The 12,983-nt window shown below is 51.2% G+C and overlaps 1 protein-coding gene across 3 annotated transcripts in view; it reads right to left on the bottom strand.

Moving 5' to 3' along the window:
* Positions 1–12,983, bottom strand: part of VCF1 (VCP nuclear cofactor family member 1) — a 23,863-nt gene extending 10,880 nt beyond the window's left edge. The window contains exons 1-2 of one of the 3 annotated variants that reach the window (XM_008271767.4): positions 12,681–12,983; positions 8,281–8,380 (exon numbers count right to left, since the gene is read on the bottom strand). In XM_008271767.4, coding sequence (XP_008269989.1) covers positions 8,281–8,380; positions 12,681–12,898 — 318 coding nt within the window. In that variant the 5' untranslated portion in view covers positions 12,899–12,983. The remainder of the gene's footprint in view (positions 1–8,280; positions 8,381–12,680) is intronic. The other 2 variants (XM_008271768.4, XM_002719503.5) reach the window with 2 other exon arrangements.

Below are 12,983 nucleotides of genomic sequence, written 5' to 3'. Positions count from 1 at the left end.
CCAGGCACACTGGCAGGGAGCTGTACCACAGGCAGAGCAGCTGGGAGTGGAACCAGTGCCCACATGGGGTACTGGAGTTACAAGCTGCAGCTCAATTCACTGCACCACAAAATTGACCCTTCCATTAACTTTTTTCTAAAAAAAAAATATATATATATATTTATTTATTTATTTGTAAGTCAGAGTTGCACAGAGAGAAGAGAAGGTGAGGCAGAGAGTGAGAGAGGTCTTCCATCTACTGGTTCACTCCCCAGTTGGCCACAACAGCCGGAACTGCACCAATCCGAAGCCAGGAGCCAGGAGCCAGGCACTTCCTCCAGGTCTCCCACATGGGTACAGGGGCCCAAGGACTTGAGCCATCTTCTACTGCTTTCCCAGGCCATAGCACAGAGCTGGATTGGAAGTGGAGCAGCCGGGACTTGAACAGGTGTCCATATGGGATTCCGGCAGCAGCTTTACCCGCTACACCGCAGTGCCGGCCCCAGTCCATTAACTTTTTAAAGTACCTCATAACCCTTAGAAAAGTGCTGTGGCGTAGTGGGTTAAGACTCTGCCTGTAGCACCGGCATCCCATATTGGCACCTGTTCAAGTCCCAGCTGCTCCTCTTCTGATCAAGCTCTCTACTATGGCCTGGGAAAGCAGTGGAAGATGGCCCAGGTCCTTGGGCCCCTGCACCCACGTGGGAGACCCGGAAGAAGCTCCTGGCTCCTGGCTTCGGATCGGCAGAGCTCTAGCCGTTGTGGTCATTTGGTGAGCGAACCAGCGGGTGGAAGACCTCTTTCTCAAATAAATAAACTCTTTAAAAATAAACAAAATTCCCCTGAGGGCAGCACTGTGGCGTAGAAGGCTACTGCCAGCATGCCATATGGATGCCTGTTCGAGTCTCCGCTGTTCCACTTCCAATCCGGCTCCCTTCTAATGCGCCTGGGAAAGCAGTGGAAGATGGCCCAAGTCCTTGGGCCCCTGCACCCGCGTGGGAGACCCTGGCTTTGGCCTGGCCCAGCCCTGGCCACTGCAGACACTGGGGCGTGAACCAGCAAAGGAAGATATCTACCTCCTCTCTCTCCCTGTCTCTCTAACTGCCTTCCAAATAAATAGGTACATCTTTAAAAACAAATTTTTAAAAAGATATGTACGTGTATCTCTTATGTATTTAGTAACAGACTTTCACATTGCTTTAGGAAATGAGTGTTAAGACCCAGCTTGGGAGCCCACATTCCACACTGCAGTGCCTGGACTGAAGTCCCAGCTTCCCGTCAGTGTGCGCCCTGGGAGCCAGCAGGGGAGGCTCAAGCAGTTGGGTCCCTTGCACCCACGCAAGACCCAGACTGAGCTCCAAGCTCCTGGCACAGCGCAAGGGATCTCTCTCTCCACCCCCACCCAGCCTTCCAAATAAATAAAAAAAGATTTCTTTAGAAAACATTTAGTTTCAGAAAGAAGCTACTGAGGGGGCGGGCATTACGGCGTTGCACGTTAGGCCACCACACAGGACACCTACCACATCCCTGGTTCACGTCCCTGATAGCTGCCTCCAATCCACCTCCCTACTAATGTGTCCTCGGAGGATGACAGCTCAAGTACTTGGGTCCCATCACTCATGCTGGACACATGGACAGAGTTCCTGGCTCCTGGCTTCTGCCTGGCCCAGACCTGGCAGGCACTTAGGTAAAATAACAGTGGATGGACGCACACTGTGTCTCTGCATGTGTGCCTGTACTTCACTCTGCCTTTAAAAAAAAACAACAAAAGAAAACTTCCTGGGGTAGCTATGAGCTGATGCAATGTATTCTTAACATTTCAGGGGCCGGTGCTGTGGCGCAGTGGGTTAACACTCTGGCCTGAAGCGCCAGCATCCCATATGGGCACCGGTTCAAGACCCAGCTGCTCCACTTCTGATCCGGCTCTCTGCTGTGGCCTGGGATAGCAGCAGAAGATGGCCCAAGTCCTTGGGCCCCTGCACCTGCGTGGGAGACCCAGAAGAAGCTCCTGGCTTCGGATCAGCGTAGCTCCGGCCATTGCGGCTGTCTGGGGAGTAAACCAGCAGATGGAAGACCTCTCTCTCTCTCTCTGCCTCTCCTCTCTGTGTAAACTCTGATTTTCAAATAAATAAGTAAATAATTTTTTTAAAAATGTCAAAGGCTTAAACTGTGAGCAAAGTTTTTTCAAATGTACTCTACAATCAGATTAACAGGACAGTTCTTCCACCCTGAAGGGATCACTTAAGAAGTTAATTTCCCAAAGTGAATTTTCTACAGGATTTAAACACACAACCCTACCAGTTTCACCCAACAGAATCTGCCACAACAGGTCTGACTCTTGGGATGTACCGTATACTAAGGTTATATATAGGGTAGGCAGAAACTAAGGGTTTTGCAATAGCATTTGAAAAATCTTGCTGATCATTCCTGACATCATCTAAATCCAGACTGGTCTAAAAAGAATATCATTTAACACTCAGCTAATTCTTATCAGTTAAACAAACTTAGAGAATCTTAACTTTAAAGATCTATGGATTGCCGGCGCCACGGCTCACTAGGCTAATCCTCCGCCTAGCGGCGCCGGCACCCTGGGTTCTAGGCCCGGTCGGGGCGCCAGATTCTGTCCCGGTTGCCCCTCTTCCAGGCCAGCTCTCTGCTGTGGCCAGGGAGTGCAGTGGAGGATGGCCCAAGTGCTTGGGCCCTGCACCCCATGGGAGACCAGGAGAAGTACTGGCTCCTGCCTTCGGATAGGCGCAGTGCACCAGCCGCAGCGGCCATTGGAGGGTGAACCAATGGCAAAAGGAAGACCTTTCTGTCTGTCTCTCTCTCTCACTGTCCACTCTGCCTGTTTAAAAAAAAAAAAAAAAATCCATGGATCTCCTGGTTCTGGTATTACTATTATTATTATTATTATTTTCATTATTTTGGTCCTGCCTCTACTGACATTAAAAATTGTCCCTTTTAGTAGACACGACAAAGGGGGCACAGGCTGTTGCAATGAACTATTTCTATTTTATTTCCAACAGTTTTCACTTTATTTGATGCTAGTTCACAGTGGCCTGAAAAATCAAAACAGTCTTGATAAGTCAAGGTGAAGGCTTTAAAAAATTGAGGCTTTTGTATTTAAAAAAGGCATTACTTTTATTTCTCAGGTATTTATGAATCAGAAGCCAATTTCACATGGAAACTCCTAATTTGTACACAAAGGTATTGAAAGTAAAGACAATTACGCCTACTAATTGTAAAGACACAACTCACACTAAACAGAATCAGCCAAGGTAAACCTTGCAGGTTTTCACCATCCAAACAACAGCACCAGATGAGAGAATGTTGTGAGCTTTAAACAGGATCTATCATGGAGACAAATTAACAAGCACTCCCTTTCTTGCTAACCAGAGAAAACTGAGCCTGATCTAGACATCAACTCACATGGTTTGTCCCCAACAACTTTACAAAAAAAGTATCTTAATCATACTAGTAAATTTATATCCAATTTTAAAAATGGTATTCAAAGGCTCACTGGAGTCAACATTCAAATTTAAAGATTTAAAGATTCTAGCACTAGTTACAGAGTTCTGGGAAAAAAATTCAGACCCCAATTTCTTCTAGCTAACTGCTTTATAGCTAGTAACTTATCACAGCACTTACTGGGACAAATATCCTCCAGGGGCCAGCGTTGCGGCGGGCGCGGCAGGCCGAGCTGCCTCCTGCAACACCAGCCTCCCACAAGAGCGCCAGTTAGTTCAGGCTGCTCTGCTTCTGAACCAGCTCCCCGCAAACGTGCCTGGGAGAGCAGGAGCAGACGGCCACGCACTTGGAGCCCCGTGGGAGGTCCAGATGGGAGAACCTGGACGCTGGCTCCAGCCTGGCACAGCCCCAGTCACTGCAGGCATGTGGGAGGTGGACCGGTGGAGCCCTCTCTCATCTCTCTGCCTCTCTGTAACTTTGCCTTTCAAATAAATAAATCTTTTAAAAAAAATTTTTTCCCAAAAAATTTTTTCCCAATTAAAAGAAATAGGAGAGAAGAACTGTTCTTTTCTGTCCCTGTGATCCCAGCGAGGCCCGTTCCTCGGTGAGGTCCCTTCAGCCCTGCGCTCTGCCCGCTAGTGACGGCATATACATCAGCATTTGTCCAACTGGGGCCCTGCTCTCCCTGCCTCTCAGTAATCAGTGTCTTTGGTGTGGGGAGCAACTCGGACTAGACTGTTACTGGAATTAAGACTTATTCTATGCATCTGCTCTCCCACAATATGGCGCTGGGAGAGAAGAAAACAGCTTCTACACAGCTGCCTCCAGTTCAGCCAATAAACTGTAGGACTTGCTCCTGATTGGAGGAGAGCAGCGTGCTCGGCGTGTGGGCAGCCGAGTTGGGATTGGCGGAGGAGGACTATAAAGGAGGAGAGAGACGGCATGCACCAGGAACATCTAAGGGGAACACCTCAGCCGAGTTGGGATTGGCGGAGGAGGACTATAAAGGAGGAGAGAGACGGCATGCACCAGGAACATCTAAGGGGAACACCTAAGGGGAACACCTGTGCAGCCCCCGAGAGAGCCGGCCGGCGGTGTGCCGCTCCCCCGCGGAAGTGGGGAATGTGGCAGGGGGAACCGCCCTTCCACGGAGGTGGAAGGGACAGTAGCCAACCCGGGAAGAACCAGCAGCAAACCCGGGGAGGGCCGAGCAGACAGAAGAACAGCGCAGGGTCTTGTGTCGTTCCTCCACGAAGAGGGGGAGCGACATTTGGCAAGTGACTTCATTGTCCTGGCTCCCAACTTTTCCTTCTGAAAACTGGAGACAATAACCCCTAGGGAAGGGCGTGTGGCACAGAGCTTAACGTGCCACGCTGAGGTGCCTGCATCTCACACTGAACGGCCTAGACGGAAACCCAGCGCTGCTCCCAGTTTCCGCTTCCTGCCCGAGCACACCCCGCCAGGCAGCTGCCACGGCTCACCCTGCTGGGTTCCTGCCAACTGCACGGGAGACTCACAGGGAGTCCCGCAGCCCTGGCTTCAGCTTGGCCAGACCCAGCCATCGTGGGCATTTAGGAAGTGAATCAGCAGAAGGGTGAGCACTTTCTCTCTCCCTCTGCCTCCCCCACCAAAAAAAAAAAAAGAAAAATTTAAAATATATATATAAAATGGAAGGAAGAAAATGCAAACAAAATAAAGTTTCTTTTTTTTTCTAAGGTTTACTTTATTTATTTGAAAGACGGAGTTACAGAGAGAGGTTGAGACAGAGAGAGAGGTCTTCCATCTGCTGGTTCACTCCCCAGATGGCCGAAACAGCCGGAGCTGCACTGATCTGAAGCCAGGAGCCAGGAGCTTCTTCCGGGTCTCCCACGTGGGTGCAGGGGTCCAGGGACTTGGGCCATCCTCCACTGCCTTCCCAGGCCACAGCAGAGAGCTGGATCAGAAGAGGAGCAGCCGGGACTCAAACCAGCGCCCATATGGGATGCTGGCGCTTCAGGCCAGGGCTTTAACCCACTTCACCACAGCGCCGGCCCCTAAAGTTTCTCTTTATACAATTAATTTGAAAAATCAGCTTTCACTTCAGAGTATCTAGGAAAAGAGACAAATACTAGCTTCATTTCACAGGTGACTACGATTTACTTACAGCAAAAGTTAACAGTTGAATGTGGGGACCAGTGCTGTGGCGTAGCAGGTAAAGCTGCCACCTATGGCACTGGCATCCCATATGAGTGCTGGTTCGAGTCCCGGCTGATCCACTTCGAATCCAGCTCCTTCCTGATGGCCTGGGAAAATAGCAGAAGACGGCCCAAGTGCTTGGCTCCTGTACCCACATGGGAGACCCAGATGTTCCTGGCTCCTGGCTTTGGCCTGGCCCAGCCCTGGTCATTGCAGCCATTTGGGGAGTGAACCAGCAGATGAAAGATCTAACTCTGCCTTTCAAGTAACTAAATCCTTAAAAAAAAAAAAAAAAAAAAAAAAAAATAAGGAATGGAATGGTACCTGTTTGCCACTGATTCCCTTAGTTAATTTAAAAAATAATCATAATGAATCATTTTGTTTTATACAACTGTCAGAAAGCAGTCAAACGCCCCTAAACCTGCCGTGCGCTGCCAACATAATGACGTCCTAGAGCCGTGAAACCTCGATTCGTCTGGCTTCCCTTCCATCTGAAAGGTGCTCCCTGGCTCGCCCTTTGACCCCAAGACTGGTTAGTACTGCACTCGGGAGGGACCCCGACTGGTTAGTACCGCACTCGGGAGGGACCCCGACTGGTTAGTACCGCACTCGGGAGGGACCCCGACTGGTTAGTATCGCACTCGGGAGGGACCCCGACTGGTTAGTACCGCACTCGGGAGGGACCCCGACTGGTTAGTATCGCACTCGGGAGGGACCCCGACTGGTTAGTACCGCACTCGGGAGGCACAGCACAAGATGCTGCTCTGGGAGATGCTCCAGGAGCCAGGCTGGGACTCATGCTGTAACCGTCTAGACTCCCAGTGGGCTCCGATAAAAGTTACCCGCACTGACCTTCCACCGCAACGAAGACAACTAGTCTCCCCCTCAGATTACTAATCACACAGCGGCTCAACAGGTGAATTCCTCTGGACAAGTAAGAACGAGGTGTGTGTGACCCATGAGATTGAATAACAACACCTTATTTTCTTCTGGGATACTAGCATATAGATTTTAGAAAGCAAGCAAAGGTCATCTTATACAAACAATTAACACTAATACTAAAGCATTTGTCTTACTTAAAATCAAAAAGCAGAAATGTTTATTTAAAAAAAAGATAACAATTTCTATTTCTGCTCTCAGGCATCAAAACTGTAACTACAGGGAAAAAAGGTTAATGCAGAGAGTTAGACCTGGTACACCTGTGAATTAATGTGGACGTCACACAGCAGGACTCACACAAACACAGGTAAACAAACAGTAACTTCTGCAAAGTCTTTTAATGAATTGTCTTAAAATCCAAAATAATAACAGACTCTAAAACACAACTACAGTTTTATCATCAGATGTTCATGGTAGCTTCGAACCTTTGGTTTTCTTTCATCTCTGATATCTCTATCACATTAAACAAAAGCTCAACTACTTTTCTGTTAACCATTCAAAAAAAAAAAAAAGGAAAAAACAGAGCAGATAAGATCTGAAAGGGAGAGGGAAACACGCTAGAGAAACTCCAGCCTCCATATCGGCAGATTCTAATCTTAACTTGTTCCTTACTGTTTCCTAAATTAATATCATTACATGACAGTTACTGATTTTCCCCCTGGGGGGAGTTACTTTGAATTATTGATAAAGAAAGACTGGAAATAGGTCAAATCCTATTGTCAAGAACTAGTTAAAGCACAAATTATTTTACAGGCTCTTTACTTCAGATGGGCCTAGCTCCGGCCATTGCAGCCATCAGGGGAGTGAACCAGCACATGGAAGATCTCTGTCTCTCCACACCCCACCCCACCCCACCCCATCCCCTGCCTCTCTGTAATTTTACCTTTCAAATAAATAAATCTTTTTTTTTTTTTAATTCTTTCAGAGAGTCAAAGTCTTTAGGTGTATAATCTAATAGAAGCATTACTTAAGTGTTGGCTTCCTTTCCCTACCACAGCAGCCTTCCAACTGCACAAAAAATTTCTCCCCAATATACCAACTGCAGCATTCTCTCAGGAAACCAAGAGCTCTCCTTCCACCAGCCTCCCTGCCCACACACAATAAAAAGCCAGAACACCTCAAAGGGGGTTTTGAAGAAACACACCTTATATATTCTGCATGTTTAAAGTCTCTATTAAGACATGTGAACTGAAGCAACAATGACAACGATAAACTTAATGATAATGGTTTATAACTATCAGAAAATAACTTTGTTTCTGAAATGTAAAATAGGGAGTTCAAAAATGGGCTTTCAAAGGACCCTGAAACTTCTAATACACATCAAGTGAATGTGTGAGAGACAGAAAGAGGGAGAGAGAGTATGTGTTTGAGAGACAGAAAAGGAGAGGAAGGGAGAGAGGGAAGGAGGGAGGAGAGAGAGAGAGAGAGAGAGAGAGAGAGTGTGTGTGTGTGTGTGTGTGTGAGACGCAGAGGAGGGAGACAGAGACAGAGGGAGTGTGTGTGTATGAGAGACAGAGAGAGAGAATCTGTGGGGTTTACTTGGGAGAGGCCACACACCTTCACCAAAGGGGACATGTCTCACAAAGAGAGCGTGAGGGGATGTTGAAACTACTGAAAATCGCTTTTTTTAATAAACAAAATTTGCTTTAATTACACAGCAGAATCTGGGTTGTACAGCCCAGCAGTGAGAACAAGAGACTACGTGACTGTAACTCCTACCTCTGTGTCCCAGGAATCCTGAAAGACAGGGTTTCTGCTACTTCTTTTGGTCTGGGGGGGAAGATGGTTCTCCTCTTCATTGCCATTCCTTCTCCTTTTCCTGAAATTAAATCACAAGGAGGAAAAAGAAAATCCAACAATTGATCCTAAAAGGTAAACCATGCAACATACTCACATAAATTTCCCACCCCTGCCTGAGAAGAGATCATTCATCCCATTATATCCCAATGGGTTAAAGTTAGAACAATACCGTCATTGGGCTCTGGGAACAAAAATCTAAGAGAGCAACAGTAAAGTCAAGCTTAAATTAGTTAAGCTAATTTCTAAAAAGAAGCCTGAACATTTTAAATGGATGCCGGGAATTAAATAAGAACAGGAAGAGGTCAATGACTAAGACTGCAAGCTCTGTCTGATTAAGGTTTTCTTCCTTCCACACTCCCTGAAATCACAATTCCAAATTACCTAATTTTACTCCCTTTCCACATTCAAGAATGGCTGCCTTTGCCTGTATTCCCAGAAAATCCTCATAAAATTGCTGGCTACACAGAAACAGCCCTTTAAACTTTAGCTGTCTTCATCCCTGATTTTTCCCCAATTATCACACTAAGCAAACACGTCCCCCCAGTGATTACTGTGCTGGGTAGCCACTGGAAAAGCAGCTCTTGTTCACACTGGGCTCCCACCCTGCCCACCCCAGCCAGCTCCACCAGCCGGCAGCCACCTCGCCGGGTTGTTGCTCCGAGACCACAGCTTGTCTGCAGCACGAGCCGCTTACAATTTCTAGGCTGAAAGGAAAACCACGCGTCTTCCTCAGGCAAGTGTTCTCAGGTGCACGCGACAGACTCTGCACATTCCGCACAGGGTTAGGCAGGCAGAAGGCTTCAACCCCAGTCGGAAACGGGAAATACAGGAGGTGTAACGGAGTCCCACTGCCTGGCTGTACTGTCCAATATAGCAGCCATGAGCCACACACAGCTATTTAAAATTACAATAACTGGAACTAAACACCCAGTTCCTAGGTCACAGTAGCCACATTTTCATGGGAAGTGGCCCCTGCAGCTAGTGGCTGCTGCCACTGGACAGCACAGATGGAGGACACTGCCCCTGTGGCATAAAGTTCTATTGGGCAGGGCCAGCCAGAGGCCCCTAGACGCAAAGGAGCAGTAAGTACCCATTAAAATAAAATTCTTCAAGTTTCAAATTTAAATAAAGGGCCAAAAGGCTGTGAGAGAAGAAGAGCTTCTATGTTTCCTGCACAGTTAGATGCTTCTCAGGGAAGTGGAGTTGCTTTCTGGGGCGGGACTTACACCTACGGGTCAGGGTCTAAGTGCTGCGGATGCTTAATTCAGTACCTTCCGAGGCACCCAGAGGGGCGCAGCTAGGGGCTGGTGCTGTCTGGTGCTGGCTCAAGTCCTGGCCCCTCCGCTTCTGATCCAGCTTCCTACCCACAGCCCGGGAACCAGCAAATGATGGTTCAAGTTGCTGAGTCCCTGCACACGCACATGAGATCCAGATGGGGTTCCTGGCTTCAGCCTGACCAATGGCCAGTGCAAGTATCTGGGGACAGGAGTGACAGATCAAAGATCTCTCTCTCTCCCTCTCTTTCATAAAAAATATAAGTAAATCTTTAAAAACAATTAATTATAACCCTGAGCTCAATTCTCTGATTCGGCAACATTCTGAATATATGTAACTTTATTAATATAGAGTACGGATCTCTTTAGATTTGGAATGACAGTGAGTGTGTGCTTCTGATAAAACTTAAACCAATCTGCACTAGGCGACCCCATTTCCCTCATTCTAAAATTCAGCTGCTTTGAAATAAGGTCATCATTTCCACTCCTTACCTCGCTGCCAAGAGGTTAAAAAAATAGATGGATATCAGCTTTTAAAGGTCACTGAGTGGCTGTGCGACTATCATACAATTGCGACTTCTACTCTCGCGCTCATGATCACAGAACTGCGGCAGTGGCAAAGCAGCAGCAGACGGGACGCCAGGGGCCTCGCCAGAGAAACTCCCCAGCAGCAAGACGCCGCCTGCACGCCCACTTTATCAGCGGGACGACAGCCGCCTGGTGCCCTGGGCTGCTGAGTCACCCTCACCGAACCTGCGACCTGGTCAACATGTGCGTTTCTGTGTTCACAATGGGGAACGGCTTTCCGGTGACAAGGACGTGACTGCCAGGGAGCCGCATGGCACAAAGGATGAGAGAATGGAGGACCGGCAGGCCCTGTGCATTTCAGCCTAACCCCGGGAAAAGCCCACGCAACATCGCCGCCTCGTAACCAGCACATTTCTCACGGTACCAGAATTTTCTCTCTGGCCCACAGGTGGCCCATTTCTTGGATGGTACTAGTCCAAGAAGGCCCGTACCCAGGGTTCACTGGCCTTTTTCTAGGCTACTAGCAGATTCCAGCCTTGAAACAGCTTTCCTTCAACATGCTGTGTAATAATTGGCACGGCTACACCTTCATGCACATCCTACCGGTGCATCCGGGCAGATTACACCTTTCCGCACCAATGTCGCAGGCCAGGCTGTAATTTCCCCGCACCCTGCAACTGATCAGACTCGCCCCTGGCCGTCTGAGCACAGGTGCTGCTCCCAGCTTCAGCCTCCTAGGAGGCCGGCTCCAGCCAGCGCCCCACTTGAGGAGGCCGCCTCCAGCACGCTGGAGGGCAGCAAAGCAGCAAGCCGAGCGCGTGAGTGCGGTGGCTTCCAGACTTTTTAAAAGTGGAACTCTTTCTTCTTAGTGCAAAAAACATTCCCAATAAATATGAGGTTAAAAAAAAGCCTGTTTAAGTAACAAGTGAATCCGAGGTGAGGCTCTGTTACAGGCAAGCACAGACCTCCTGGCCACACCCCCCGCCCTCTGCGGCAGGGCCAGGCGGCCGTGGACCGGTCTGGAATAGCCCCAGCTCAGCCCCAGCTCTCCTCCTAGGAGTAAGCAAACAGATTCCGAGTGAGCGGACGCTGGCGCAGCTGCTCCCTCCGACCCCAGGGACACAGCGCGAAGAGAAAGGCGAAGAGGAGCCTGTGCAGAGCCGAGGACCCCTCTGAAGGGTGGGCCGCAGACAGGGGGACGTGACTGCTCCGCGGGGAAAAGGAACCCACCGGCATAAACACATCTGGACGGTGGGGACGCAGGCCTGGGGAAAGGGAAAGCTCTGGTAGGAAGTATTTAAAACTTCTCCCAGATACCTAAGATTCCCCAGGAGATTATCAGAGGGAATGACCCTACCTGAGATTATCAGAGGGATCGACCCGAGATTATCAGAGGGAACTACAAGAGATTATCAAGGGAACCACCCGGGATTATCAAGGGAACGACCTGGGATTATCAGAGGGAACTACACGAGATTATCAAGGGAACCACGTTTGGGAAGCGGACACAACGGCCATCAGGTGAAGCTATTGCATCTGCTCCTACTTCCCACGGCCCGGGAGTGACAGGCCCCGCTTCTTGTCCACCCCAGCAGAGGTTTTAGGTCCACCTGCTGCGCGCCCAGACCAGCAGTCCACGGCAGCAGCTCGGGCGACCCCGGGTTTCCCTTAAGGACCCCGAAGTCACGGCAAAATCCCGTTTCCACGCAGGGGCCTCGAGGAAGGGCTGCCGACCGCCGCCGGCGCAGGGGGGCCGGCCCCAGCAACATCGCGCCGGGACCCCCGAACTCACTCCGCGCCTGCGGCCGAAGAGCGGCGAGCCCGGCACGACCCAGGAAAAACCAGCCGCCGGCAGAGCCGGGGCTGGGTGACCCCCACGGCCTCACCTGGAGCTCCAACCCGAAACAAAGCTGGCCCTCTCCGCCCCGGGGTACCCTGACCAAACTCTCTCCAGCTCCGCACGCGGCAGGCACAAAAGCCCCCGGCCCAGGCTGGGCGGGAAGACGGCGGGTCGGCCGGCCTCGGAGCCAAACGGCTCGGCTCCCAAACAGTTTAGAATCCTGCTGCAGGCCGCCGCGGCCAGGATCGCACCCGCCCCGGCTCTCGGCCGCACCTAATCCCCGCCGCCCACCTGACCTTGGCGAGCCCCGACCGGCGCCCTCGGGGGCTCCCTCCCTGCCTCCCCCCCACCCGCCTCAATTTAGGGCACGGACGCCCCAGGGCCACCGTCTCTCTTCCGGGACCGACCTGACTCCATTCCGAGTAGGAGGAGACCGGGGCGCGGGGCGGGAGATGGAGACGGGGCAGCCGGGACCCGCGGGAGTCGCGCCCGCAGGGACCAGGCAGCCGGCCACTCGCGCATCCCTGTCCCCTCCTCCCGCGGGCGCCAGCGCACCCCAGACGGAGGCCCCCGCCGGCTCGGACCCCTCACCCCGCGCGCCCCCTCGGCTCCATCCCTCAGACCCGCCGGCGGGCGAGCGAGCGGCGGGAAGGGCACGGGGGTCCCTTCCCTCTCACCTGGGGCGCAGGCGCTCGCTCATGGCAGCCGGTGGAAGGGAGCGCCGCGGCGCCGCACTGCGCGAGGGAGCCGACGGGGTCGTGTTCCGGCGGCCGCCACGCCCACCCCCTCGGGCCTTGACTCTTGCCGCCGCCCGGGTGGACGCTGCCGGCGGTGAGTACCCCTCGGTCGGACCCGTACCACCGCTACTTCCGGCGTCTCCTCCGCGCCCCCCCATGTCGCAGCCGCCGTGGTACCGCCCTCCTGCGCCTGCGCAGTGGCGCGACGCCGGCCGCGCCGACCGGTAACCCCGCCCACGGGAA

This window comes from Oryctolagus cuniculus, chromosome 17, assembly GCF_964237555.1.
Source record: "Oryctolagus cuniculus chromosome 17, mOryCun1.1, whole genome shotgun sequence".
NCBI classification, from domain to species: domain Eukaryota; kingdom Metazoa; phylum Chordata; class Mammalia; order Lagomorpha; family Leporidae; genus Oryctolagus; species Oryctolagus cuniculus.
Note: the sequence above shows the minus strand (reverse complement) of the source record. Positions and strands in the feature narration are given on the sequence as shown.